At 56.1% G+C, this 27,807-nt stretch overlaps 10 protein-coding genes across 10 annotated transcripts; 6 read left to right on the forward strand and 4 right to left on the reverse strand.

Moving 5' to 3' along the window:
- Positions 1–14: 14 nt before the first annotated feature.
- On the forward strand, positions 15–2,741 carry E0L32_009794 (uncharacterized protein; the record flags this gene model as incomplete). Its single annotated transcript, XM_031144796.1, has 4 exons — positions 15–164; positions 412–675; positions 735–1,540; positions 1,598–2,741. 4 exons carry the CDS (start codon positions 15–17, stop codon positions 2,739–2,741), a joined length of 2,364 nt encoding a protein of 787 aa, XP_030990443.1.
- A 571-nt stretch (positions 2,742–3,312) lies between these two features.
- E0L32_009795 (uncharacterized protein) lies at positions 3,313–5,330 on the forward strand (the record flags this gene model as incomplete). The annotated part of the gene is made up of 4 exons (XM_031144798.1): positions 3,313–3,957; positions 4,048–4,428; positions 4,494–5,096; positions 5,175–5,330. 4 exons carry the CDS (start codon positions 3,313–3,315, stop codon positions 5,328–5,330), a joined length of 1,785 nt encoding a protein of 594 aa, XP_030990444.1.
- A 524-nt stretch (positions 5,331–5,854) lies between these two features.
- On the reverse strand, positions 5,855–6,505 carry E0L32_009796 (uncharacterized protein; the record flags this gene model as incomplete). The annotated part of the gene is made up of 1 exon (XM_031144799.1): positions 5,855–6,505. The coding sequence occupies one exon, from the start codon at positions 6,503–6,505 to the stop codon at positions 5,855–5,857; it is 651 nt and encodes a 216-aa protein (XP_030990445.1).
- A 665-nt stretch (positions 6,506–7,170) lies between these two features.
- Positions 7,171–7,479, forward strand: E0L32_009797 (uncharacterized protein; the record flags this gene model as incomplete). Its single annotated transcript, XM_031144800.1, has 1 exon — positions 7,171–7,479. One exon carries the CDS (start codon positions 7,171–7,173, stop codon positions 7,477–7,479), a length of 309 nt encoding a protein of 102 aa, XP_030990446.1.
- A 1,701-nt stretch (positions 7,480–9,180) lies between these two features.
- E0L32_009798 (uncharacterized protein) lies at positions 9,181–10,187 on the forward strand (the record flags this gene model as incomplete). Its single annotated transcript, XM_031144801.1, has 4 exons — positions 9,181–9,382; positions 9,441–9,487; positions 9,550–10,019; positions 10,136–10,187. The coding sequence occupies 4 exons, from the start codon at positions 9,181–9,183 to the stop codon at positions 10,185–10,187; spliced, it is 771 nt and encodes a 256-aa protein (XP_030990447.1).
- Positions 10,188–13,867: 3,680 nt separating this feature from the next.
- E0L32_009799 (uncharacterized protein) lies at positions 13,868–14,484 on the forward strand (the record flags this gene model as incomplete). The annotated part of the gene is made up of 2 exons (XM_031144802.1): positions 13,868–14,132; positions 14,231–14,484. The coding sequence occupies 2 exons, from the start codon at positions 13,868–13,870 to the stop codon at positions 14,482–14,484; spliced, it is 519 nt and encodes a 172-aa protein (XP_030990448.1).
- A 707-nt stretch (positions 14,485–15,191) lies between these two features.
- Positions 15,192–17,402, reverse strand: E0L32_009800 (uncharacterized protein; the record flags this gene model as incomplete). Its single annotated transcript, XM_031144803.1, has 2 exons — positions 15,192–16,216; positions 17,141–17,402. The coding sequence occupies 2 exons, from the start codon at positions 17,400–17,402 to the stop codon at positions 15,192–15,194; spliced, it is 1,287 nt and encodes a 428-aa protein (XP_030990449.1).
- A 1,087-nt stretch (positions 17,403–18,489) lies between these two features.
- On the reverse strand, positions 18,490–19,824 carry E0L32_009801 (uncharacterized protein; the record flags this gene model as incomplete). Its single annotated transcript, XM_031144804.1, has 1 exon — positions 18,490–19,824. One exon carries the CDS (start codon positions 19,822–19,824, stop codon positions 18,490–18,492), a length of 1,335 nt encoding a protein of 444 aa, XP_030990450.1.
- A 3,078-nt stretch (positions 19,825–22,902) lies between these two features.
- E0L32_009802 (uncharacterized protein) lies at positions 22,903–24,555 on the reverse strand (the record flags this gene model as incomplete). Its single annotated transcript, XM_031144805.1, has 1 exon — positions 22,903–24,555. One exon carries the CDS (start codon positions 24,553–24,555, stop codon positions 22,903–22,905), a length of 1,653 nt encoding a protein of 550 aa, XP_030990451.1.
- A 1,830-nt stretch (positions 24,556–26,385) lies between these two features.
- On the forward strand, positions 26,386–26,981 carry E0L32_009803 (uncharacterized protein; the record flags this gene model as incomplete). The annotated part of the gene is made up of 2 exons (XM_031144806.1): positions 26,386–26,458; positions 26,665–26,981. The coding sequence occupies 2 exons, from the start codon at positions 26,386–26,388 to the stop codon at positions 26,979–26,981; spliced, it is 390 nt and encodes a 129-aa protein (XP_030990452.1).
- Between the last annotated feature and the right edge of the window lie 826 nt (positions 26,982–27,807).

Genomic DNA, 27,807 nt, shown 5'->3' on the forward strand with positions numbered 1-27,807 from the left:
TTCGATCCGAGGCCATGTCAGGCTCAGGCCCGCCTGGAGCGGCTCCGGCTGGCTCCTATGCTGGCCCATCACAGCATGGCGGTACTGGAGGAGCTCCTGCAGGGGGCAACACCGGTGGAGGGACAACGAACACCACTACCTCTGCCTCCGACCTCAATAAGATTGTGAGTATTGACTTTGCTCTCACTTTCACTTTCACTTCCACCTCTATCTCACCTTCATTTCGCCTTGCCTTTTACTACGGTCCTGCACTTAACCTGAGATTTCCTTTGATCACTACCAATTTCCTTGAGCGTTCCCAATTTCCTTTGATCATTCCCATTTCATTCGCTGGTTCCAGCCCTCCATCTACCATCCTCTTCATCACCTTCATCTCTCTCCTTCTTCTCCAGCAATCGGACATTTCCCCAGCCTGAGACCTTGTGGCTTCTCTTTCAAATGGATGAACGACAGACTGATGACCGTGGTGATCGCTTTGTGTTCAAAAAGGTGACGGACTATCTCCTTAAGAAGGGCTTCACCAAGACTGAAGCGACTTTTAGAAAGGAGTCGGCTCACACAGGATCCGATGGTAGGCCTATCAGGAAAACCGTACAGGATATGGGCCCTGAGCGGTACGCCAAGGCCTTCAATATTCTCAAGGACTGGATCGACAATGGTCTGGACCTATACAAGGTACATCCCGGCCTCACCTCCAAGCTTTTTCTAGCCTCAAACTGACGCTGTGCCTCAAGTTCGAACTTGCCAAAGTTCTCTGGCCTATCTTCGTCTACTCATATCTCGATCTCGTGTCGCAACAATGCGGCACCGAAGCCAAGAAATTCCTCGAGACGCTGAAGCCACACTTTGAGAATGTCCACTCTGATGACCTCAAGACGCTGGCATCGGTTACCTTGCCACCCCACATCAAGGAGAATCACACGACTAAGCTGTATATGGAGAACTCCTACAAGATTCCCCTGAATCAACATGCCGCAGGCCAGCTCCTCCACTTCCTCGAGCGTGAGACAGACAACGGCGGCTTTGTCATCTCGCAGATCCTCCAGGAGCGCTGCTCCGTCGACTCTACTGCACGAGGACCCATCGAGCAGTACAGTTTTGAGGCCATCTATCGCCGGGCCCAGAACATCGAGCTCGATGACATCGACGCGCAGGAGGGCATTCCCGGGGTTTTCACGGGCGTCAGCAACCGGGACGTTCTTAACGCAAACGCGCCTCTAAAGTTGGGCCCCATGCCGATGGAGCCGGAACTGCGGGATGATGTGCGTGCCGAACTTGAGAACGAAGATGCCAGGCATCCTCCAGCTGATGGAGTGCCGAATTTGGTGGACGAGTTCGATCGCAAGATTAAGCGCGAGGAGAGTGCCGACGGTCCTACCCGAGCTGAGCTTCCACTACCTCCGTCTCGCGCCAAGGACGTCGTGGTTGAGATGCAAAAGATTCGGGAGAACCGCGACCGATTCAAGATCGAGGGCCGCACCGGAGGAGTTGGCGTTCCCGTCTCGGTCTGCATGTTCACCTTTCACAATACATGCGGCAGGTAAGTGCAACCTACCCAGTTGATAGGCTTTCCTTCTCTGTACTAACAACGTCGTAGTTTGAACTGCATGAGCTTTTCAAAGGACAATAAGCTTGTAGCGTATGGCACTTCTGAATCGTACATTCGGGTCTGGAGCATAGACGGAAAGCCGCTGCGATCCAAGGCTATCGGAGATAAGGAAACGACCAACAATCGCAAGCTGATCGGCCACTCTGGCCCGATCTCGGGCATTTCATTCTCGGATGCGGTCCCTTTCATGGAGAAGAGCCCGTTTGATAACAACAAGCCGGCTCCCGAAACGGATGCCAAACTGCTCCTCTCTTCTAGCTTTGATGGCACTGTGCGTCTCTGGTCTCTCGAGACTTGGAGTCAACTGTGTATCTACAAGGGTCATACCGGACCGGTTATGAGGGTTCTTTGGGGTCCTCTTGGCCACTACTTTGCGACGGCTGGCTGGGATAAGACTGTGCGTGTGTACAGCCAGGATCATGCTTCAGCACAGCGGATCTTTGTCGGACACGACACTCCTATCTCCAGGATCGCGTGGCATCCCAACGGGACCTACATCTTTTCTGCTTCAGACGAGTCGGACAAGTCTATTCGGATGTGGTCTGTGCCTAAGGGAGAGTGCGTCCGGGTCTTCAACCACCATGCCGACTATATCAGCGCTCTGGAGTGTTCACCCAACGGCAAGTTGCTCGCGAGCGCAGATATTGGTGGCAACATCATCCTATGGGATATCGACAAGGGCACCCGCATCAAGCGATGTCGCGGCCACGGCAAGGGTGGCATCACGTCCCTGAGCTTCAGTGTCGAGTCGAATGTTCTCGCCTCGGGCGGTCTGGACGGTACCGTTCGCGTCTGGGACATTGATCTGCCGAAGGACGCCACCAAGGTCCCTACTCTCGGCGGACCGTCCTCGGCCGCTCCTCAGCCGCAGGCGGATGGGACGGGCGCAGCCGGCGACACCATCGCTGTTGGCGGAGGTACGGGAGACCGCAGCATCACTGTCGGAGGCCAAGCGCCTGCGCAGTCGGCACCTGCGGCCACGACGAGTGGAGGAACTGGAAAGAAGAAGGGCAAGGAGGTGATGATTACTGCTGACCAGATCTCCGCCTTTGCGACCAAGAAGACGCCGGTGCTCAGCGTCGAGTTCACGCGCATGAACCTCTTGGTTGCTGGTGGCTATTTTGACCCATGAGGTAGATGCTAGTGATTCATGGGGATAGTCGCTCTTAAGGCTTCATCTGGAGCCTTTGTTGGGTGTGAAAATTTGTATTCTTAGGGTTCAGTCTTGTGTTCTTTCACGTTCACGGAAACATTTCAAGGCTATGATGGATGGTCATGGTCAGCGGGTGGATTGCTGTCAGAGTCAGGGGTTACTGGCGTTAGCGGTCAAAGGCGAGGGCAATAAATTCCAGTGATTGATTTGAGCGATAGAACTTCAAAAGAGAATGAATTCCACCCATATGCTGATTCTATGTGAAAATTTATTCAATCGACTGCGGGCTTTGTATCGTGATATGGGTGTCTAGATTGTTCGGTGTGTTGTGTGTTGTGAGGCTTGCTGATACCAAGCCCGAGACCGGCGCACTGACCACCTCCAACACGGAGACCTTGCTTGAGTGCTGTCGCTAGCTTCCAAGCTTGATCCCCACTACACCTTACGTATTCCCCCAGGTGAGCCGCAATTGACTCCATCAGGCAACCTCACCATACACCAAACAACCAAGCCGGTGGTCCAGGTCTGCGCTCCATTCACGCACCCGAAAATGGACCCCCTGAACGACTCCCCCTGGGGGGACGCTCCCGCCCAGATCCCCAAGGACGACTCCCAGTCCGATCCTTCCAAGCCGTCATCCGCTGGTGCCGCTGGCCAATCCTCCTCCACAGCTACTACGTCCTCACCTTCCTCTGCCCGTGCCTCGCGCCTCCAGCCGCGCCGCCTCGTCGCCCAGCCCACACGCCTCACGGCCGTCGAAGATGACCCTCTAGGTCCCCTCGGCGCCGCGGCCGCGGGCCCCCTAGCTGGCGGTGGCGGCGACGACGACGCCGGACCTCTTGCTGGTGCAGGTGCCGAGTCGACGCCGCCCGCCCCGCCTCTCAAAGAGCAGCTCCCGCTGCGCACGACGATGCCTCCCATTGCTGGCGCGGCAGCGACGCAGCAGGGCCGCATCAGAGACCCGCACGATATCGGCGACGACGAGGAGGGCGCGCGGTTCGTCGACGGGGCGATGGGGGGCAGGGTGCCGCCGCCAGTGCAGCCGGCGACGCCGAGCGGCGTGCAGAGCGCGAGCAGGCCGAGCGTCAGCGTGGAGCAGGCGGCGAAGCCGAGCTTTGTGATATCCGTGGGCGACCCGCACAAGGTCGGCGACTTTGCGGGCACGGCGCATATGGTTTACAATGTGCGGACGCAGGTATGTTCGAATCACTGGTTACCTGGGGGGTGGGGGGGAGGGGAATAGGGAGATGAGAGAGAGAGCTTTACTGATTTTCCGTGGTGGTAGACTACCTCCAAGGCCTACAAGCAGAGCGAGTTCGTCGTGCCGAGGAGATACAAGGACTTCCTGTGGCTCTACAACCAGCTGCACGCCAACAACCCTGGCGTCGTGGTGCCCCCGCCGCCCGAGAAGCAGGCCATGGGCCGGTTCGAGAGCAACTTTGTCGAGTCGAGGCGGGCGGCGCTGGAGAAGATGCTCAACAAGACGGCGCACCACCCGACGCTGCAGCACGACGCCGACCTGAAGCTGTTCCTGGAGAGCGAGGCCTTTAACGTGGACGTCAAGCACAAGGAGCGCAAGGAGCCGAACCTCGGCGAGAGCAAGGGCATGCTGAGCAGCCTGGGCATCAGTGTCGGTGGAGGCAACAAGTTTGTTGAGCAGGATGATGTGAGTTTGATATTTTCGACTTCTCTACTTAGCTATGGACTTGTCGCTGATGTTGGAGGAAAAAGTGGTTCCACGAGCGCAAGATCTATCTCGACGCCCTCGAGAACCAGCTCCGGACCCTCCTCAAGGCCATGGACGCCATGGTCGCCCAGCGCAAGGCCATGGCCGAGGCCGCCGGCGACTTCTCGTCGTCGCTGCACGCCCTCTCCACCGTAGAGCTCTCGCCCACGCTGTCGGGCCCGCTCGACGCCCTGTCGGACCTGCAGCTGACCATCCGCGACGTCTACGACCGCCAGGCGCAGCAGGACGTGCTGACGTTCGGCATCATCATCGAGGAGTACATCCGCCTCATCGGCAGCGTCAAGCAGGCCTTCCAGCAGCGCCAGAAGGCCTTCTACAGCTGGCACGCGGCCGAGTCGGAGGCGCAGAAGCGCAAAGCCGCGCAGGACAAGCTCCTGCGGCAGGGCCGCAGCCAGCAGGACCGGCTGAACCAGGTCAGCGCCGAGGTGGGCGACGCCGAGCGGAAGGTGAACCAGGCGCGCCTGCTCTTCGAGGACATGGGCCGGCTCATGCGGGCCGAGCTGGACCGGTTCGAGAGGGAGAAGGTCGAGGACTTCAAGAGCGGGGTGGAGACGTTTTTGGAGAGCGCTGTCGAGGCGCAGAAGGAGGTGAGTTTAGTTGCCTTGGTATCCAAACTTGGGGGGGCGACTGGACAGGTGTGCTAACAAGGATATGTTTGCGACTAGCTGATTGAGAAGTGGGAGACGTTCCTGATGCAGCTGGATGCCGACGACGACGCTACAGCCTTCTACAAGCCGCCCGTCTTCCAGCCTGCGGACAAGCCGGCTGGCGATACGGCGATTGACCGGGCGCGGGCGAGGATCGACGATGACTCTGATTAGAGGTATGGGTCGTTTGCGTCCGGGGTGTCGACGGAGGATGAAGTGCCTCTGCCGCGTGGTGAGGAGGAGCCTAGCGTTTTTGAGGACGAGTCGTCTTCCCCTTGGAAGGATATCCATGCTGCACTCCCCGACAATCCACACGCTGGGTCGTCCGATTAGCTCAAAACTCTCCATACCTTTTTTTTTCCCCTGTGTTCCTTAGAAATGGGCAAATTCATCAAGGGCGGCGGATCGAGAAAAGGCAGGTATTGTCTTTCTTGTGCTCTTTTGGCTTGGTTGTGTTATTTGCAAAGTAGTGTACATAGAAGAAATAGGATGCAACCACCACCATGTTGTTTGGTCACATCCTTCATTGAGTTTGTCTGATACATACAGATCTCCCTCAAGGGATGCTTTCTTCCCTTGGTGAGGGAGGGTGCCTTGTTGGTACAAGTTGAGGTTTTCCAAACACAACACACGATCATCTATCCGCCTCCCATCGTACACATGAAACCAGCTCGTCATCGTCGTCGCCAGCATCACATCTATTTCTTCTTCTTGGAGGCCTTGTCCTTCTTCGCCTGGTCCTTGGCACTCAGGCCGCCGCCGCGTGGCACCTCGCTCTGCGCGGCATACCCGCTGATCAAGTCGGCCAGCGAATCGAACGGGTCCTCCGCCGCCGCAGCCTTGGGCTTGGCCGCCTCAGTGGCAGCCTCGGCCTCGGCCGCAGCTGCCTTGGCCGCGGCGGCCTTCTTGCCGGCCCGCGTCGACGTGTCCTCGACCTCCTCGGCCTCGGCGGCGTCCCAGCCGCGGCCGAAGCGCTCGCGGAAGGCGGCCAGCTTGCCGGCCTCGTCGACCTCGACGTTGCGCAGGGACTTCTCCGACGGCTGCCAGAGCACGTGGTTGCGGGTGTCCTTGGTCGAGCGGTGCAGGGGCACGGGCGAGGTCGTGCGCACCGTGTAGGTGCTGCCGTCGGAGAGCTGGACTAGCTGCGTGAAGTGGTAGGGCCGGCGGGGCCGGGGCACGAGGGTCGCGTGCCGGAGCTGGGTCGTTGAGAAGGGCGTGGGCCTGCTCGTTGCCGTGTGGGATGTGCTGGTTCGTGATGAGGAGGCGGAGGAGCTGAGCAGGAGGGAGGGTGATGAGGTGGTGGTGCGCCGGCAGAGGAGGCTTCCTCTCGAGGGGAGGTGGGCGGCCATTGCTGCGGGCCTGGCGGAGCGCCGTTGGAACGCTGCTGGCCTCTTGAAGCTTGGTTTCGGAGGCGTGTGTTTGGGCGAGCTGGTGGATTGGATGTCGCCCGGCGGTTGTGTTCCTGTCCTCCTCGAGTTTTGTCGCCGTCCGTGGTGAGCAGATCTGCAAGTGTCGCGATTGGCCTCACCCCAATTGACCCCGAGTGGTCTGAAAATTTGCTACGGCGGCCGGGATGAGCCGCATGCGCTATCGTTATCGCACCAACATGGGGCTGGGGAGCTGCGCGATAAGCGGGCTGATAACGAGCTATCCTGGTCTGATTGTGCCATTAACGTCACACCTACAATTTTTCGAGTCCGAGGTACCGACATGTTGCGCCGAACATAACGAGCAATTGGTTTTTCGTATCTTGGTTCTATACACCCCCGTCTACACTCATTGATGGGGAGATGAGATGCTGAGCCGCAGCGTGCTTGGCTCCGCGGCCGGGTGCGTAGCTGCGGTTTTGCGATCCTCGGGCCATGCCGGCTTGCCGAGTCACAATGTCACGGCGGCGGCGGCGGCGCGAGGTCCCGTAAGGTTACTACGTTGGTGTATGTATACCAATTGTCAATATATGGTCGTATAGAAGCTAAGTGTGCCCTCCAGCCCGAAACATACACAGTACACCACCATGTCGAAAGTCATGGGCGGTCTTGCCTCCGAGACAGCCATCCGTCCACCCCCACGGCTCCCGAACCTCCGACCTGCCCTTGCCGGAGCAGCAGCGCGCCCTGATGCGTCTCGTGGCTGGTTCCGTCACGGTGTGCACGACAGCGGCCCCAGATGCCTCCCACCCACCGCTGGGCCTGACCATGTCGTCGCTCGCCTCGCTCAGCCTGAAGCCGACGCCAGCCGTCTCCTTCAACATCGCCGTGCCGAGCCGCACCGAGGCAGCCATACGGGAGACACGGCGCTTCGCGGTGCACATACTAAGGGGTGACGAGAGCGGCGGCGCGGTAGCAGAGGTGTATAGAAAGGGCAATGCCGATGCGCAGGCTGTGTGGCGAGGGCTGGAAGGGGCCAAGTGCCATGTTGGAGAGGAGGGGATGCTTACCGGCCCTGGGGTGTTGTTTGCGCTGCGGTGCCGGTTATTGGACGAGCCTAGCGGTGGACTGGTGCCCGTGCGGGACCATGTTGTTGTTCTCGGCGAAGTGCTCGAGATTGTGGAAGGCGGTGCTCTGGGAGAAGGGGAGGATGAGTTTGGCCTGGTGTATGCGGATCGGCATTACAGGCAGCTGGGCAATACGCTGCTTAGACCCGAAGATGAGGAATGAGACTTGTCAGGGCTTGTATGATATTGTGTAAAGAGGACCGAGCATGGATTGGGCGTTATATTATGGGGGGCGGGAGCATGTGCAATCCCATTGGCAAGGGCTTTTGCAGTATCGGTGAATGGAGAGTCATAGAGTGTACCATAGGGCCAGGAGTAGATAAAAACAGTGAATCAGTCCCTCTCTATAGCTCCACTAAAATTCTTCGGGCCAGCCACGCGCCTTTTTAAAGTACAGCTGGTGGTTGTTGTAGGAACTCAAAGGGACAGCGACCGACCTCACGCCTCATTCTGACGCGCAACAAAGTGAGATTCAACTCAAGGCCAACCTGAGGCGACAGTCAGAATCATGGGAGTGAACTGACATTCGTTTCACTTTCCCGTCAAAAGCGTCTCGCTCACACTTATATATATATACCTCACCCTACCCAGGCGCAACTTCCCTGCCTGTTGCATATATATATCCCCTTTAATCCATTATTCAGCACTTCAACTCTTTCCAGCACAACCCAAAACCTCAACACCACCTCAGACATCACCACCATCCTTCCTTCCTAGTTCTCTCGTCTCCTTCACTCTTCAACTTCCTTCATTGGTCCCTCTTATCGCTCTTTCCTTCTCTTTGAAGCCATCATCGCCCGGCAGACATCAACTCTGATCGTGACTTCCTCAATCAGAGCTCACAACTTCATGACTTCGTCAAAGAGAGAATTTTCCATCTGGCCCACTCCATCTCAGTCAAGATCAATGCAATCAAGGGGCTCCTGTTGGCCTGGTAAGTTATGTCCTTTTCCTAGCCCAAACTGATCGAGATGAAAGAGACCTCTTCGCAGTTGCCCAAGTCAGTAGTAGCTGAGAAAGATGTGAACTCCTCTCTACTAAGCATGGCTGCCATATCTTTTCTCATTCACTTGAAAGACATATTTTTCTTGTCACTAACATGTGCATCTAGATCTGGGGATCACTCTTGCGCACCATCTACGGCACTTCTCAGAGCTCCATAGAGGCCACCCAGCGTGCTATTGCTTGAAAGAAGTTCAATGATCCGCCGGGTGCAAAGCAGCTCGCCAATTCCCATGCCACTCGCTGCATAGTGGTACAGGGTCCAGAGTCGTGGGTTTGTTTTGACGCCCTGAGGCAATTCTTGAACCGCCGCTTCGTCTATCAGAACGACGAGATGAGAATTGTCCACAGCTTGAATGGTTGCCAGACTTTCAAGGTGTGCGGTTCGGCAGCTGGCGGTCCCAGGCTGAATCTGCCATGCACGGATCAAAGCTCGTCGAATCCGTGCCGTCGCACATCGGGAGGTATTGATTTCTCCAAGTAGGCTCACCCGTGCTCCTTTCCATCTCACCTCACCATCAATCTGACATGGCCAGGATCGCCTCTATCGAACTTACCCAGGAGGGCCCGGTCCGGGTCAAGCCTGTGATCATCTTTGACGGCGAGGGTCTGCACCATGCCATGCGTCGCAATGTGGAGTTGGCTGGATTTGTCACCCCGACACCAATCCAAATGTACTGTCTGCCTGCCACCAACGATGGCCACAATGTCATCGGTGTCACCCAGACTGGTACGGCATATCTGAGCGCATTCTGTGGTGCTGCTTTTGACTGACGCTCTTTCTTTAGGATCTGGCAAGACCGCCGCCGACGTGGTACTGATTCTCAACAAGCTGGTGGGCAAGGCCAAGAACAAGAAGCTAGCTACGAAGCGTCTGAATACAGCTACATCGTTGAGACGGACTCCGAGTACATCGTCAACCAGTGCACTAAGAATAAGAGCGCCGTGGAGAATGAGACCACCAGCCGAGCCGTGCTAGCCAGTCAAGAAATTCTCGGAAACTGCGGGCTGTTTTCTGAATTGGGTCTCGGCAAGACCATGAGCATCAACCTCGAAGAGCCTCTTCTTAAACTACCACGATCAACGACTTCCAGCGGCTACGGACCATATTGGACCTGCTGGCGCAACTCCTTGGCAAATTACAACTCCCAGGGCATCGTCCCACTATCAAGATGTTCTGCTCCTTTTATGGTGTCTGACGAGCGTCTACTCTGGCACCTTAGACTCGCGTTTGCTCATCAGCTTGCAGCAGCTGAGAGATGCAAAGTCAGCCATGTTCTGCCTGACCATACTCGTTGTGGAAAGCCGGATGAGCGTGCTGTCTCCGGATTGCCGGCCGGGCTTGTTCAGCAGGGCTACAACCTGTGGTTCATCCTGCATCCCCAGGCCTCAAGATGCCCTGTTCCTCCTCCCTATCCTCCCCCCCTTCTTTTATTTTCTTTTTCTTTTTCTTTTCTATATATATATACCTTAATTTCAACAGTCAAAAGTCTACTCCCAGGAGTGTCAGCAGCAGCAACCCTCAAGCGCCCTGAAGCGGTCGCCAGCAACCAGCTGGGGTGCCAGCAGAGTGCCCAGATACGACCGGCGGAACAAAGCCTCACAACTCAAGATCACAGCAATTTAGCCGCGCTTGCACCGCTGCTGATGAATTCTTCACGCCTCCAAAGACAAGTGGGTCCGGGCTTGTACCATTCCATCCTTGACTGCAACATGGCGTTCGAGACCTTCCCGGCACCGGCCAATGGCGTCCTGCCTCCGGCGATACTTCATGGAAAGCATTTCCGGTCAGCTTTTCATCCCCAAAGCGAACAACAGACACGAGTGGTCTAAATTCCAACACATTGTCTTGAAGAGCCTTCATGAAGTCATGGATCACTGGTGGGATCATCGTGGAGAGGCACAGATGACTGCATCTCTCAAGCATTTCTGAGAATTATAGGGGGGGATCAACATGCTCATGACATTTCACATGAAAGGAAAGTCTGCATGCAATTATGCCATGCATTTTCGACCTACAGATTTGTATGAGTATCCTGTCTGTACAAGGAAGAAGCTCTTTCTGGCTTCATCCCACTGTCCCCTTGAGTTGCCTAGACCCTCGGATCAAGGAAGGTCAAAATCACAATTTCTTTTTGGCAACTTCTGCCTCGAAATGTGCAGCTTCGCTCGCATTGTCTACGAAGACTTTTCATCCGACACTTTCACTATCAGTTTGTACAATGTGGCTCTACACTGGTACAAAAGAGGACGAGAGAGGCTTCGAGATTCCATAGGGGGCCGACCTGTACGACACCATGGACACAGCGTCCGTGAAGACGGCAGTCCGACAAACTAGATCAGATGGCATCTGATGTGGCTGGCCTGGAGGGGCAAAGGGCTGTCAACATCCTTGGAAGTGGCCAACAACTAAAGAAGTCGCTCGGCCACAAAGACCTGCTCAAGAGGTCTTACTACACCGAGAGCGGCCAAAAGTTGGATCTAAACGTCAAGGACGACGACTAGCGGACCCTCACCAAGGAGCTCGCCTACGTTAGAGAGCGCCTACCCTTGGGCACAGCCCAGAGCAGCAGTGTGGCGAATGATCTATTCATAAGGACGAGCTCTTCTACTGCAAAATGGTCGAGGGTGTACTTCAGCATCCCAACTTGGGCTGAGTGGATCAGGACCTCATCTGCTTCCCACCATTCAACTTGCTGCGCTGCTGCTGGGGTCATAGGAAAATACATGTCAGGAGGCAGTGGAGACTGGTGTTTTACTGTAGCAAATATTCCTGTATCAGACAGATTACTGTTGCGAAAGTTGACTGGTTACTTCGAGAACTTTGTCTTTCACTAGATATTCCATCGTGGGTCATTATGCTCATGGCACTTAAGAGATGCATCGTGAATGGTGTTGCTATGACATCAACTACCACCCCAGTTCTATTTGTCCATGGGGTCCGGCATCAGTGCTTGGATACAGCGTCAACGATTTTGGGGCTGTCAGCATCTCCAACCGCGCATATCAACATCAACCATGTTTCTCACACTCCCGAAAGCAAGGTAGAACACATTTTGCCCGTAATCTCCCAAATGGCAAACTGGCTCTGCCTCTGCTGGACAGTTTGCAGTTGTGTCGTCAACAATCACTTCTCCTCCAAGGACAAAGCTTGCTGTGCAGAACAAGACAAAAAGAACAGAAATGCTTGCCCGCTATGCGAAGCAGTGACACCAGGAGTGGTTTGCCTCCACACTTGATGTGCCGGGTGCCACCTGTACAACCCGCATATCGAAGCTTTCATCAAACAAACTATCATCAAGGTCACCTGAATTGTTATGTTTGCCGAGATCGACCGCAAACCTACCCTTATGAGCCAGCATGGACTGTTCTAGAATCAATACTAGCGGGCGCAGATGGACAAACTGCGCAACTTGAGAGCAAATGCATCAATGATTCTCGTTAATGTTTGCTGCACAGCATCTCGTACTCTACCACATATAGGCTCAGCTCCCATTCTCTCTTGTGTTGTCTCACTTCCATCCAAATACATCGTCTGAGTCAACACTGACTGTTCTGTCGACTTAAGTGTTGACCTTCTTGTACACCCCAGAACCTTTCCATCATCTATCCTGACAAGACTGTTTGTTGCTGGCGAATGAGAGTCATCTCTTGGCTCTTATGGTATCGTCATTGTCAAGAAGGGAGATCCAGAGAGAGGTTGGTCAGTCCAAGCGATACCTCAGGTATGTCACTCGATCTTACCAACAGCTGCATCCAACTCCTCTTACCCATGTTACCGTGCTGCACTCTGGGTGTCTTCCTGCTCAGCGCTAACTGCATGTACTTCAAGGATCGACCAGGACGACCTGAGCCAATTGGCTCAAGTCCCATGCGATTGTCATTACTGTTGACCAGTATTTCCTTGTAAGTTCTGCACCTGGTCGTGATATGAGTGAGGAGTTTGCTAAGTTTTCTGGTCATGCAGTCATCCTGGGCCTTTGTCTTTCACCAGTGCGACAACAAGAACAATCGACAAGTACAACACTGTGGTCAATAGCTACTCAGCTGCTGGCATCCCGCCCGAGACACCGTAAGTCAACATCAACTCCATGGACAGCACATGGCCCGCGTCGGACAACGCCTAGCTGACCCCGTTTTCTTCCAGGTCTACGGTGACTTCCGTGGAGCCATATCGCCTTTTGAGCGACTCTTTCTCTTCCTCCTTGCGGGCAGGCACTGCTCGTCTCTGCCGACCTGGTCTCCACATCTGGCCTTTTCTATGCTCCGATCTCACGAGCATGGTCCTCCCAGGATCTCGAGCCGCCGAGTCCCGGTTGTTACATGCCTGCCGCCTTTCTATCCCGAGACTGTCAAAACATGCAGCCTGGACACGACTGAAGTGCCAGGCATGTAGTTGATTGACAAATCTCTGCCAACGAATTATATATATATACACCTTTATCACTATCACAAACCACCATGAACCGGGAGACGCCTTGGTCTTATCGAGGCCAAGCATCTGCCGAGACGAGGAGATTTCATCACAATGTACGCGACACTGTTCCTGGGCCTCAACAATGATTACGGCAGTCTGAAGATCGCCTGGTGGACTGGTCCGAACTGGTCGCCTGCCACTATCCTGGGTATGACGCAGAAGTGCACAAAGAGTGCGCAGACTGCTCGTCGCCCGGCGAAGCACAAGGGACAACACCCGAACAATCAAGACCTGCTCGTATCCCCGCTTGGCGCCTGGTTCGGACCAGACACAGCAGGCACTCGAGCACGTGGCCATTATCTCGGCACGTCACTTTGACACGAAGACGCGCACTATGAAACGAAACGCGCTGGAGGATCAAGCCGATCAAGCCGAGGATGGCGCCAGAGACAAGGGCTACTCGCTGCTCTTATCGGCCACGGGCTGGCCAGATCGACCGCTCCCTGGCGAGCTACGATCAGCAGTACCTCGACTGCCTTGCTGACCCCGATACTGCCCTGGCGAGCAATACGATCAGCAGTACCTCGACTACCTTGCTCATCCCGAGACTGCCTCGGGTCAGTCGAGACCATTCTGACGGGACAAGGGGAAGTGTCTACGGTCCTTGCCTTCTTCTCCATCGCCATGGAGATACCCGTGAGCAAGTCCTGGCACCCGCTGGTGCTGAAGCTCTCAAAGGTCATCAGCCACTTTTGTCTGCTCGGGAAGGCCTAGTTATCCGACCCGCGTATCAGGAACATGGCATCCGGCCTGGGTTTCGTGCACATGGCGTTCCGTGTGGTGTTCCCACGGGGCTCGACCTCGGCCCACTGGGCCGGCCAGCTGGAAATCGGAGAGCTCATCGGCAAGTACGGCCATGGGAAGGACGATCGGTGCGTGAGACAGGTCACCAAGGTCGACACCTCGAGAGCCACCATCAAATTGAGCCTTGGCTTTCCGGCTATGGATGTCCGGGACACACTCACGAACGAGGTGATCGGCGGCCGCCATCAGACTAGCAGAGGTAGGGCTTTGGTGGCGCTCCGCCCTCGCCAACCTGATCACGAAGTCATTCGACTGCGGCGTGGTCTGCGGCAGCACATGATTTGCATACTAGGCCAGACGTCTCTGATCCTCCGTTTGTGCGGGACGACGCTGTGGCTCTGTTCGAGACTAAGCGTGCGGTACTGCCGCTAAAGGAGGACCATCAGCTTGATGACAACAGTGTCAAAGGGAAGGAATTGCTGGCACAATCTTTTGGCGAGGCGGTGTCGGCATTTGCGGATGGAGGTGAGACACGATACGTGGAGAAGGACGGCCGAGTCCTGGTCTTTGTGATCGCAAATTCCAATGTCTTTTGTCGAGTTTCACTTTAGTACGATCAAGATAAGTTCGAGCTCGACATTCAGGGCATGAACCCTGATACATCTGGCGTCAAAACCGAGGACAACTATCTGCGGTGTGTGCGCTGCAAGAGGCCTCAGGGTACCAACTCGGGCCGTATCACGTCGTGCCGTGGCTCGAGTTGGTATCCTGAGGCGTTTTGCAGCGCATTCACCGCGAATAGTTGAAATCGTACGTTTTTCTGGGCGCAGAGATGAACCCATGTCGGTGAGGGCGGCGTGTGTGATCTCGCGCACCTGGAGAAGGTCAGGACTCGGAATGAAGTCAGTACATCGGTGGCAAACAAGTAGGAGAGCGCAATACATTTTACTATTGGCATGAAGTGAGAATCCAAAACATTTTCCTTGTAAAAGTCGTGGTTGGATGTCCAGCTTATGCATACCGTGGAAGCTGTCTTGCATGACAGGAAACACAATGCAGAATGTCTCTTTGATTGTTACCAAAAGGCACACAGGATTAAGGGCATTGACATGATGCCTAAGGTATCTGTATCTTAATAAAGCATCCAGTTTCAATTGCGTAGTGGTCAAACACTTGAGAAAAGTTTTCAAAAATCTGCTCGAGGTACCATGGGAAAGGTTTCATATCGAACCGAATTTGCAAAAATTGAGAACTTCTCTAGGGTATAAAAGACTCTTCATAGCCTTGTTCACATCTCCATCACACTCTTTCCATCCCTTCAACATATCCAAGAGCCCCCTCCCCACCCCTGCCTTCCCAGGTCATCCAGTCCTTCTCCCCCTTCTCCCCCTTCCCTCCTGTCTCTCTTTCCTCTCTTCTCTCTTTTCTCCCCCTTATCACCCTTTGGCCGCTTTGGCCCTTCCTCATCCCCCTTCCTCCTCCTCTTCTTCCTCTCCTTCGGGACGATGCCCATCGTCCGGGCACACTCGAGCACGGGGGCCGGCAGACCCGGCCACGGCACGAACCCTCCTCGGCGCTCACACGACCGCAGCAGGAACATGTACATCATGGCCTGCTCCATCGGCGTGTACCCTTGCTCCAACCGCCGCACCATCTCCCGCCTGTCCTCGTCCGAGTACTGCGGGCCCTCCTCCTCCACCGGCTCCTCCGAGTCCGGCGAGCCCGGCGAGCCGCTCAGCTCTGGCGGGGACCCGGGCTCGGACTCGGACGGGAGCATGGCGTCCGGGTCGGCGCCGGGGCGGAACGGGCTGCTGGTTGGAGCTGGCGATGGTAGCGGCCGTGGATGCGGAGGATTAGCCGGCTGCGGCGAGGGAGGCGGGCCGCTGTCGAGGATGGCACCGTACCGCTGTATCTGGCAGATGCCGCAGGTCGTCCGGTCCCCCCTCTTGCCAAACGTGTATATCCGGCAGCCGCAGGCGGGGAAGGAGTCCTCGTCGTCGTCGGGGAGGCCGATGTTGACGTCGAGTTCGGAGAGGCCGATGGAGAGGTCGAGATCGGGAGTGTGAGAGGAGAGGCGGCGCAGCAGCGAGTCTTGGTCCTTGCCGCCCGCAGGACAGCTTCTGGTGTCGCTGCTGCTGGAGGTCATGGTAGGGCTGCTGGGGGTGCCGCCGCCGCTGCTGGGTGTGATGCTTCTCCAGCCGACGACGACGATCTCTCCGGCGAAGGAATCGCCGGCGTGGTCTGTGCCATCCCTCTGGATGGCGTCTTCTCTGTCCGGAAGACCCATGGTGAACATGGGTTCGATCGAGGTCATCTCGGCAGAACGGTCGGTTTTTGGGATGCCTGGAAGATATTGTGTGTTAGTCGGCCCTTGTCGCTGTCTACCCTGCTCTGGGCTGGCCTGCTCTCGAATGCAATCAGGATGATTCTATCCTTGTCGGCTCAGCATCGCCAACATGCGCCTGAGAGGCTATGCTAGGCATTTGCCCGAGAGTTGGCAGGATAGGGGTGGGAAAAGGCACGAGGAATACTTGGCATAACTTACTCTGACTAGGCGATTTCGCGGAATCGAGACGGGCAGGCAGGAAATATCGAGCGAGTTCACGCACGAGAGAGATGAAAGTTTGAGGGAAATCCAGTCGTCAGAGGAGAGTGATGGTTGATGATGAAGCAGATGGGAGCAAGACTTCAGGGGAGATGGAGGATGCCTGCCTTCTTATACACCACAGGGCGGTGCAGGACGGCGATACGGAGCATGCTGCGAGCATGCTGCGAGAGTGTATGAGAGGGTTTGTTTCTGGCAGGTCCGATGGATATCAAAGTCTAATTTCGAAGAGATGAGTCGAACGCGCAGAATTACCATGGATTCGATGTTGGCGATTTCATAAATGCCCGCCCCCCTTTCCTCCTTTCCCAACTCGTCACACCTGAGCTAATATTGCTGCATCGCCTGTTAGCAGAATCTCTAAGCTGATTCCGGCCGTGAGAGACTGTCGAACGGGGACATTCCGAAAAGGAGCAGTGCTCCCTTCTGCGAAGTGCTCTGTCCCAAATCTTTATAATGGGGGGGAAGGGGTGTGGGTGGATTGGTCCATCCTGCTCAATCTCGATGCATGATGATATATGCCTTCCCAGGTATTCAAGGTCGAGCAGGTTTCCGCACCGTCCCCACGAGGAAACTTGACCTGCGCAGCTGCAGCTCGGTCTTGCCACTGCGGATAACTCACTTCCTCCTCGGCGTGCTCCTGCCGTTGCCTCGGCCCTTACCATCATTCTGCTTTTCCGGTTTCTTCTTCTCCTCGCCGATGTCACTGCCAGCGCTGGGCGTTATTTTCGCTGCAACGCTCCGAGCAAAGCCCAAAGCCCAGGCCAAGATGCCAGCCGGCTTGGGCGTCGGCTGGTTCAGCGTCCCAGACCAGTCCTCCTCGATGCTCGAGGGTTGGTCTGGATCTCCGAGACGGACCCATTCATCCTCTTTCTTGGGTTCGTCCATCTTCTTCTTCCCCTCCCCTTTCTTAAAGCCGAACATGGTTCGGCGGTTTGACTCTAACTTGGTTCGCTTGTTCGTCTGTCGAAATGGCTTGTTCTTCTTCGCTTGTTGATATCGAGCTCGTTGCTTTAATCGAGAAGCAGAGAGAGAGAAAAAAAGGGGGGGCTTTTCTAGCTTTGATGAGAAGAAGAAGATCATCACTCTTCAAGGCAGCTTCTTCAAGTACTCCCTTCATTGCGAATATGGCGGGTGAGTGTTGCGTCCCAGTCAAGCAAGTCACCTACTGTGAGCTTCCAAGCGGTGAACCACGAGTTATGAGTCCATCTCAAGTGTGTTGTTGATATTGAGTCACCCACCCCTTCGTGTGACTTTGCCCATTTTCTCCCCTATTCATTGCCGAGGGAATTATTCTGAAGTGAAGTTGAACGCAGTCTCATGCTAGTGGGAAGAGTGCAGTCAGGCCTTCAAGTTCTCCATTGTTATGAGGCGCCGGGACGAGGAAATTTGACAGCAACAACAGATCTAAAAAAAAAAAAAAAAAAAAAAAAAAAAAAAAAAAAAAAAAAAAAAAAAAACCAGACAGTAGCCACAATGGAAGCAGCCGATGCATTCATCGACGACAATAAAATGGCATCAAGCAGCTTGAATGGGCATTGTCATGTCGGAGCCTCAACGTCGTATAGTGCCTAACGCTCAAGAGCAGATTAACCAACCCTTCCTGCTCAAACGGGCTCAGTACCACGTTTATCGACAGGACTATACGCAACGGATGCTACACTCATTGTAATTCATAGGTTGCTTCATTCTATCTATGTACTAATCGGTGGTCGAACACATCGCTACGTAAACATCAACATTCGCAAAAGACTAATCCCTTGATAAACGCCCAGCAATGTAACATCATCAACGTCGACGAAGCCAGGAAAGGTCATGAAAACCCCTCAACTTCTTCCCTGTTGTCCCGTATCATCCCTCAGAAAACCAAAAGCACATGAATACATTCCCTCAACCCCCCTCCCTCCGAAGCCCATGCCGCACGATGGGGACAACAACACCTGACCCCATCCCTACCGACGCCCTGCTCTCGTTCCATCCCGACCCTCGTTCTGCTCTACTCTACTCTACTCTACTCCATCCCATTCCTGTTCCGCCGGTAGCCAGCGCCGCCCCTCTTCTTCCTCTTCTCGTCCTGGTACGCAAAGTCGCTGACCGCCGTGCTGCCCGCCTCGGACGCCGTGGCCGACTCGACCGCCGAGCTCGACGACAGGCCTGGGATGACGCACCGGTACGACTTGGTGCCGTGCGAGGTGTCCGGGCGGTCGACGCCGACGTCGCTCTCGGCCCACGAGCCGGGGACCGTGGTGCCGCCGCGAGAGTACGGCCGCTCCTCGACGCGGCCCAGCCCCGCGCTGTCGTCCGCCCGCTGCCAGCTAAAGTCGCGCCTGGCTCCTCCTCCGCTCGCCGCCGCCCCGGCCGCCGAGTTGGACGCCGTGCCCGCCTTCTTGCTCGCGCGGCCCTTCTCCTGCAGCCGGCGCGCCTCGGCCCGGATGCGCTCGCCCTCCCGCTCGGCCGTGCGGTCGGCGCTCGAGTAGACTTTACGGATGCCGCCGGCGCCGGCGCTCTTCTTGGTCGGCGTGCTCGTCGGCGTGCGCTCGCGGTTGCTCATGAGGTCCGACGTGACGGTGCTCTCCGTGGCCGAGGCCGTCGAGTGCGTCGGGTTCGTCGAGCCGTCCCAGGCGCTGCCCTCGGCCTCCTTGTTGATGCCGCCCACCCGCGCCGGCTTCTCGTGGCGGTACTTGCGCAGGTGGCTCTTGGCCTCGGCCTCGGCGTGCTCGTCGACCAGCACCCCTTCCTCGTTGACGTGGCGGCCCGTCTTCTCGCGGTTCTTGCGCTCGGCCTTCTCGCGGGCCTTGTCCTCGCGGCGCCGCTCCTTCTCGCGCTCCTTCTGCTCGCGCTTCCTGCGGCGCTTCTCGCGGCCCGCAAAGTCGCTCACGCCGCCTGTGATGCCGGTCAGGCCGGTCGAGTCGGTGGTGGCGGTGACGACGGTCGTGTTGTCGGCCTCGGTGCTGCCGTCGTCGACGTCCTTGTAGACGCTGCCGCCGCCGAGCTGGGTGGAGGGCGTGGCGCCCGAGAGGATGGTGCCGTTGGGGCCCTTGCGGCGCAGCACGGTCGACTTGTAGTCGTCCCAGTCGTTCTCCTTGAAGTAGAAGCCGCCGTTCCTGGCCCAGAAGAAGAACCAGATGCCGAGGCAGACAAAGGCGGCGCCGATGATGCCGAACAGGGCGAACAGGGCGTTGTTGTTGATGTCGCCCGCGTGGAGGATGCCGCGCTCCGGGTCAGGCTCTTTGCCTCCGTCGCGGGCTGTCAGGACGGCGCGGGCGGCCAGCGGGCCGAGAGCGGCGGCGTCCGGGGTCCGGGAGGAGAGGTGGGTGATGACGGAGCTGAAGATTGCGGGAGCCATGATGTCTGGATTGGCTTCGAGATGTCTCAGCGGATTCAGAGTTGGAATGTGGGGATGTTCGTCGTGGAAACGGGTGAGCCCGCTCTCGCTGGAATGGTCGCAGACGCAAAAGTGATGCAGTTTTAGATCGAGCTTGGCTGGTTTGGAGCTGGTCGACCAGCCAAGGTCGACGGTGGGGAGAGGGCAATTCAGGCTGCCGTAGGGAAGAGGGCGCCTGTCAAAGCTGAAATCGAAAGGGGAAATGCTGGTTCGACTGGAATGTCGTGATGCAAGCGCGAATGTCTTTCTACGCTTGATGCAAAAAATGCAGGCGTCAATAGATTGATTGATGGGCAGATGAGTAGCGCAGAGAGTGAATGGAGGTGGAGAGGGACTGGTGAGCCGACGACTTGGCGGTTGTCGTGGTGTTCTTGTTCCCCCAGAAACCAACCACAGGGGAAATGGGCGAGGCTGGTGCTGGCGGGCAGGGGATTTACAGCGAGGTTGGTGCACACAGTCAGGCTTCCCCTTGTCCAATTATCAATTGACCCTCGAGAGCCAAACAAAACGATTCTTCTCCTCGGGCAAAAAGAGTCTCGTTTCCTCCTAAAGAGACCTGCGGCAGACGCCAGATAATATTTGGTTATCGCACTTCCCTGGTGATTTCGCAGAAGGTCTTTTTGCAGCTCAGCAGCGATGGACGGATTGCGCGGTAGCCTGGAGGTGGGTGCAGTGACGTCGATGTAAACAAAAAAGGAGTGGCTGGCAGGGCAACACATCCATGGCCCCCACACGCTCGGAAGGCGACTCCTTCCAGACGGCAGCGCTCCACCACGCTTCAGCGCCGGCGCCAGCGGAAACTCCTTTCGGGCCTTGGCCTTTTTTCTGTAGCAGATCGACAACAAGACCCACCACCACCAGATTCATGCCTGCATGGATATCACTGCACTGCAAGTCTGTAACCACTGGTCGCGGGTTGTACCCGTAGCTTGCGCTGCAAGTGGTGAGATATCCCACCCATCACAGTGTCTCTTTAGAGGGGGATGTGCATGCCTGGCTCTTGAGTAACTACCTAGGTATTGACGGAAGGTGACGGGTGCTATGTGAAACTCATGAGAGACTCGGCACACTACCAACCATGGCAGAGGCAAAACTCGTGGCCTTCTCGAACGATGAGCCTCGGTCGAGGTACTAGGGAACTCCAAGGGGCTTGACTGATACGATGATAGGTTTGGAGTGATATACTTGTACGTAGCCCTTGTCATCCAGACGATTCGAACACACCTTCCAGAACATGTCTCCCATGCGCACACGCATAACGAACAGCCACCCACCCCTAGCCCCTTCCCAGTTTCACATAGACGAGCAAAAGACACACACATACAGCACACTCAGTCTTGTCCAATATCGGTCATTGTTGAATACATTCTTGTTGAAGCAGGTTCCGCAGCCGAGCACCTGATATCGCATTTCTCTCAGGGCTGTTCTCTCGCGACTACCTAGCATCGTAGACTATGAAAATAGAACGAGTCGTGTGGGAAATCTGTTCTTCCCTTCCCAGTATCCCCCTCCTCGTGTCTGAAAGATGTCATTTCAATCTCCAATGATAGATAAACCCGATGCCCCTTTGTTCCCAGCATCAAAATAACCAACCCGGCTCCTAGAACAAAACGTGAAAGCCGGCATCTCATTAGCCCCCCGGCCCACCAGCTTTGCCCATCTATACCGACAATGAGTTTCTCGTCCCCCCCCCCCCCCCCCCCCCCCCCCCCCCCCCCCCCCCCCCCCCCCCCCCGCCCCCCTCATTCCTTGCAAAGAATAGCTGTAGAAAACGGGTGGTTGCGACTGCATGTCCCCCTTCCCTGTGCCGAGCAGCTCCAGACGCGCGTCCTTCCAAGTCCTGTGCCAGGTGGCAGAGGGGAGAAGTCCAGAATGCAACCCGGCTACCTGCCGAAGAACAGAACGTTGTGTCTCGGCAGATAGCAGAAGGACAACCTTGTTCCCAGGCATTACGTAGTCCAGAAGCACAGAAAACCCCTCTTCTCCCTGCGTGACCCGACGGACGTTGGACAGAGGCCTGGAACTCCACACAATGTAAAAGAAAAAAGACGATATGCCGCTAACCGCCCTCATTCTGCAGAAATGCAAGAAACCCGCCCTTCCGCGAAGAAGTGTGAACTTCACTGCCGTACAGATCTATAGTAGTAATCCATTGCCCCCCCAAGAGAGGAGAAATGTCTGCGCCAATGCCGTAATTGTCAAGACAAGCTTCAGTACAGAGGTTCCAATGCACGAGCCATGGCGCAGCCATAACTCGTGATGAGGACGGGAGAAACCCAAGAAAGTCATGTGTGAAATGGCGCCGCCAAAAGAAACAAAGGGGGCAAAAGGAAAAGAAATGATATGAAAAGGGGGCCAGACGTTGAAACCGTAGGAACCACTAGGATTCACACAGTCTCTCCAAATGGCCCAGCAGAAAGCAGGCAACTGAATAATAAATAACAAGATTAACGGCGTTTTGCTATCCAAGACACCGGAATTATTCGACTCGTTCGAGTCACCGCCATCTTGCGTTCGTCAATCTGGTGTGTACAGAGACCAAGAAGAAACCCATGACCCAGTAAAGAAAGTCAAAATCGGTGACAGGTTCTGAAGGAGATGGGGGGAAATGTAGCCAGATCCTCCTGCTTTTGAGTGCCTGCGCCCTTGTTCGGGAGGGGTATCAAACATGCCGCTATCAAGACAATGACGCAAGATGTGTGTCGCGAGATATAGCAGAGGTAGCACAGGCTACAGAAAAGAAGCATTGGAATCGAAAGAAGAGGCAAAGCCCGAGTGATGCGTCGGACATGCCAGACGTCGCACTTCCATGCTGGGTCAGGAAGAAATTCGAAATGAGAATTAGCCGTATCCAAGGGAAAAAAAAAACCATCGCTCGCTCGCACGTAATCGCTGAGTAAAATATGCAAAATGTAGTAAACATGAGATTTCGTCGTTCAGGAGATTGTTGTCGTCATAAATCTTCGTCTTCCGGGGAAGCCTGCAGGTGACGACCAGTGGCCGTCAAAGCTCTCCATGGCCGTCCCCGTGATGACTCCTCTAGAGCCAGTTCTCTGGGGGTGCATGTCGCGGAGCGTACTCGTAATGATACCCATAGGGGTCATACATGGGCATGGGTGCCGTGCGACCGTAGGAACCTGCCTGCGAAGACGAGCGAGGAGCCTTGATGGCTGGCCGCTCGAACCTGGTGCGCCGGTCATCAATGTCGATGTAGCTCGACTTGTCACTGCTGCCACCACGGACCGAGGGCCTGTCTCGCGAGCTGATGTTGATCTCGGCGCCATCCTGGCATTGCATCTCGGCGCCGCCGACCTTGAGTACGGCGGATCCCTTGACGCGGATGGTCACGTCTTCATCATTGCTGGACCTTGTCGTCCGTGTCGTGGCAGACTGACGCCAGTCGCTCTCCTCGTGGCTGCCCGAACTCCTGGTGGATCGGCTGTGTGCGCTTGCCTTGCCAGCTTGGCGTAATGACTCCGCCGTCAAGGGTAGGGAAGGGCCCCCACTGACATCATCCTGGTAAGCAGCGGCCTCCCTGAGCTTCTCTTCCAACCCGCTGCCCGAGGACAACGAACGCCGGTTGTAGTAGGAATTCCTGCGGCTGCCGCCAGAAGCTGCCACTTCTGTTGAGTAAGATCCAACTTCGTAGGAGACGGCCGGGTTGCCAAGACTGGGCCGTTGGCGAGAGCCGTAGACCGAAGCGGCCAACGGAGGAACATCCTGGTAAAGATCGGGCTCTCCATCGAACTCTTCGTCATCAAAGTGGGCAATATGCCTTGGGCGAGATCCGTAAGAGGGTGGGGCGAATGGAGATGGCCGAATCGACAAGGGACGAGCCGACATGGGCCGGGGAGGTGGCGGCATCCGGGCGCGATCCTCTTCCTCCCTCGCCTTTCGAGTCGATCCTCGTCTTACGAGCCCGCCTCTCTCATTTTCTTGCTCATAGTCATCAGGGTAGCCGATGCTGGCCGGAGGGCGGTGAGACATGGCCGACTGAGGCCGGTTGAGCTGAAAACGCGAGCTGAGCGAGTTGTGCGAACGGGGAACGAAGTACTCGGGCGGGTGGCCCGTCATCGGGGGCGGCGGTGGAGGCATAGGGTAGCTGACGGGGCCAGCTGCCGCCCACGATGGGGGCGGGAAAGACGTCGGCGGCACAGCCGATGGCGGTGGGGGTTGAAAGTACTTGTTGTAAGTTAGTGGCGGCCGGGAGGTTGGTCCATAGTAGCTGGCGGGCCTCTGGCTGGACGTATACGCCCTAGGACGGGACGAAGCAGGCGTGGTGATGGCGCCTGTCTCAACTCCAAAGTAGTAGGGGTCATCTCGTGCTCGCCTGGAGCTGTCGATGACTGGTACGGGCGTGGTTTTGGAGTGCCTGTTCGGGGGGCGAGCCGTCACCGTCTTCTTGCTGTTGGAGGTCGCCGCCCTCTCCTTCTCCTTGTCTCGCGGCCTCGTCATTGACTCTCTCCTCGAGCGGCGGGGATGTGCGGTCGAGTCCGAGTCGTCATATCCATGGGGAGGGGATGCCGAGCCTCCCTTCCGCGTCTTTCGGGTATTTGGTCTCTCTTTCGTTGGGCTGTGCACAACAGAAGCGGCGTACGTCTCGGTGCCCTCGATTGCTTCACCAGTTTCGTCTGCATCCTCGCAATAAGCTACGTGACCAGTGTTGGCCCTGAGGCTGTCTCGTCTGGACATGGCGCCGGCGTCTCGTCAAGACTGTGGAAGTCGAGGCGGAAAAGAGCGACGAGGGGCAAGGTCTGAAGCGGAGGGAGAACAAGAGGTAGAAAAGAGGCCGAAGCCTCTGGAAGGAGGCGTTGGTGGGTGCTTTGATCTCAGATCGCTTGGTAGGAGGGATGGGCGTTGAGCGTAGATCAGCGATAAGATATGGTGTGTAAGTGGGGATGATCCGACAAATGTGATGCGATCCAAGATTTAGGCGTAAGCCCCGGGCTAAAGCTCTGGAACTGGATCGTCTGCGGAATTCTCGCGAGGTGAAGATCGCGACGACGGAGGTGCTGAGGGGGAGTAGGGGAATAGGTGGCGGTCCTATTAATAAAAGGGAGAATAGGCGGGCTGGCCCACGAGTATGATGGGTTGCTGACAGACCACCAAACGTGTCAGTCCTGTCTCTGGGCGGCGGTGGTGGTGTGTGCGAGAGGTGATGTTCGATCGAGACGAGAGCAGCGCAAGGAATAATTAATAAATTATTTTCTAGGGTACCACCACCAGCAGAGCAGCCGGCCGGTAGAGACCAGACCAGAGGGGGGGATGGGAAGTTGGGGGTGGGACGGGAACCAAGGGGAGCCAAATATTCAAAAGCCTGTGGAGGAGGATCTGCTACTAACTAGGTAGAATGGGCAAATGGGCAAATGGGGGGGAATGTGACACCACGTTAGGAACGGTTGCCAGGTGTCAGACGGCGTCCCTTCTCTCGCTCGATCGCAGTAACTACTCCGTACGGAGTACGTACCTTACCTACTTCGTAAGGTCTCCTCCCCTCCTCTGTGGCTCATGGAGGGAGGGACGACGGACGGGACGCGGGACGAAGCTTGGTGGAGCACTAGCTAAAGGGGACCCACTGACTGGCTCGACTGGCTCACCAATGCAATGCTGCTCGCTGGCTCGCTGGTCTGGCCGAATTGTGCTGCTCCAGAAACGGTCGTTTTTCCAGCTGCTGTGCACCTAGGTACTCTGTCATGTCCCCCTCCGCTTCCTCTCGTCCCCCTTTCAGTGTGTTGCATGCACCAGACGTGGACACTGGAATTCGCTCTTCGCTACCGGACAACAATTCACCTTGCACGCTGCCCACTCGAGTCAGGATCTGCTCTGTCTCGTGGCCCGACCGTATCATTTGCGGAGGCGACTTATGTCTGGCATGGGAAAAAACCAACCGGGATCTTACTTACAGTAACGCTCGAGGACGATCACTACGATGAAATCCAATCGTCCCCGTGGACACTGTCGCCTGTCTACCAGGATGGGGGGCCTTAGTTGCCATGTACCGCTGCTACTCCAGCAAGCCTGCAAGGTACTTTGCAGCCTCAAAGTACAACAGCCAGCTTGCGCCGGGGGGCCGACTGTGGGTGGGAGGATCCCCCCGTAGCTTCGTAAGGCGTCAACTGGGCTCGCGCTGGTCCTCTGGATCTGTTGGCCCTGGACCGTCCTGGTGGGCCTGCACCAGAGCTAAGATTGAGGGACTGTGGGGTTGGCGTCGAGCAACGAAGCACTGATGGGACGGCCAAAAAAGAACCTCAGTGCAGCGCGAGGGAACCTTGACCGGGGTTGCAAAGAGCACGAATCCCGGCGTCGTGGGCCTGTAACGACCGCAGTTTGCTGGCTGCTTCAGCGCCCGATGCCACTCGTCCCAGCGGTCCACGGTCCTACTTTGGTGCTTGGGTATCAATGGTGTGGTGACCTGAGAAGCAGTAAACTGCTCAAACATCTACACCGGAAACTGATCTGCACCTGCTTCGAACGCCTCGGCCTCGGATCGACCTCCCTTTCGCTGCTGGCTAGCCTGCAAACATGGTCCTCGGTCCTTGGAACCAGTTCGAGGAGCTTGTGCAGAACAAGGGACAGCGTGCTCTCGGCAGAAATCGTCATCTTCTCAACCCATTCCTTATCAAAGGGTTGTTTTTTTCTTCTGGCCCACCGAAGGCAACCATTCGGAGTGCAGGCAACGACGGCTGGTAGTGCAATCAGAGCATGCCGCCAGGCCACGACTAGCCCTCTCATTGGGTCTGTTGTCTTCGTGTGCAGACTCTCTGCATCATACACCCCGACGCTCCTGCTATCACAGCACAGAAGCGAACGCTGCCATCCTCTTCTGGGCCGACTCCGCCGAATCAAGGAGCAGCACTTGTGAGCAGTCGCTAGCCGAACGTAACGCACAGGGCACGTCTAAGGGAAGTAGTCTCAGCACTTGCCTCCAGCAACCTCCCGTGCCGTCGACACGAGCGTCTAGGATCCGAGCTGGCTCATGCGTCCAAGTGAAGGGGCTAGTCAGTGACGATCTTGTGCTCAATCTACCAGATCACTGCGGACCAGTTCATCGCCAGGAACAGAGCCTCATCCTAGATGATGACGCTATCGTGCTTGACCAGGTGATCACGTCACTGTAAAGCTGAGAAGCAATGTTGGTCAATCGGAGCCAGGGCCGGTGCACTTCGAAGCTTGACTCCTAGCTTCCTCTGCCTTGCCGGCATTCACATTACTAAGCCATTGATGCCATATGCAACACTCGTCGAAGCACCATTCTGTCTGTCAAGTGGCCACTCACTTGCTTCTTCAGCCAGCTCAGTTGCGGAGAACTCGTGTTTCACTGCTGAAGTATTGTTGGCCATCCGCTGAAACCAAGCTCCTGAAACTGGAGAGTGGCCCAGATTAACGATCTGACTCACAAAGGTGTGTACACCTGGAGAAATCGTGGATGGCCATGGTTTGACGGCTGGGTGGGAACACTGCATATAAGGCATTGACGCACTTGCAAGGGTGTGGCCGTCGAGCACACCAACCACATAGGTCCTGTGAACCTCCGTGCCTCACAGTCTGCTTATGTAAAGCTGCCTGCTCTATGATGCCAATGGTGGTTTGTTGATGATGATATAAACGCATGCAGGAAAGCATGTGTTGACTCATGGGCTCACCAGCGAATTGTGGTTCTTTGAGACCCGAGCTGCGAGTTGCTCAACCCAGATCCTTCACGATTCGGTCAGCGGTACAACCGTAGCATCCCACCGTTTCCGGAACGTTGAACCAATCCGCGCCGCAATTGGTAGTAGGAAAATGGTTGTGTATGCAGCCAAGCAAAGATAGTTAGCTCATATGGAGCTTCTCAATGGTCTGTTAAAGAGCTTGCATCTAGACAATTTGATCGGCACTAAAGACTTTGGAGAGCGGCGAAGATGCAAGTCAACCCACACCGCCTTTTTGCCGGAGACGTGCCCC

Source organism: Thyridium curvatum (genome assembly GCF_004353045.1).
Source record: "Thyridium curvatum strain D216 chromosome Unknown NODE_74_length_206198_cov_80.914379, whole genome shotgun sequence".
Taxonomy (NCBI): Eukaryota; Fungi; Ascomycota; class Sordariomycetes; order Thyridiales; family Thyridiaceae; genus Thyridium; species Thyridium curvatum.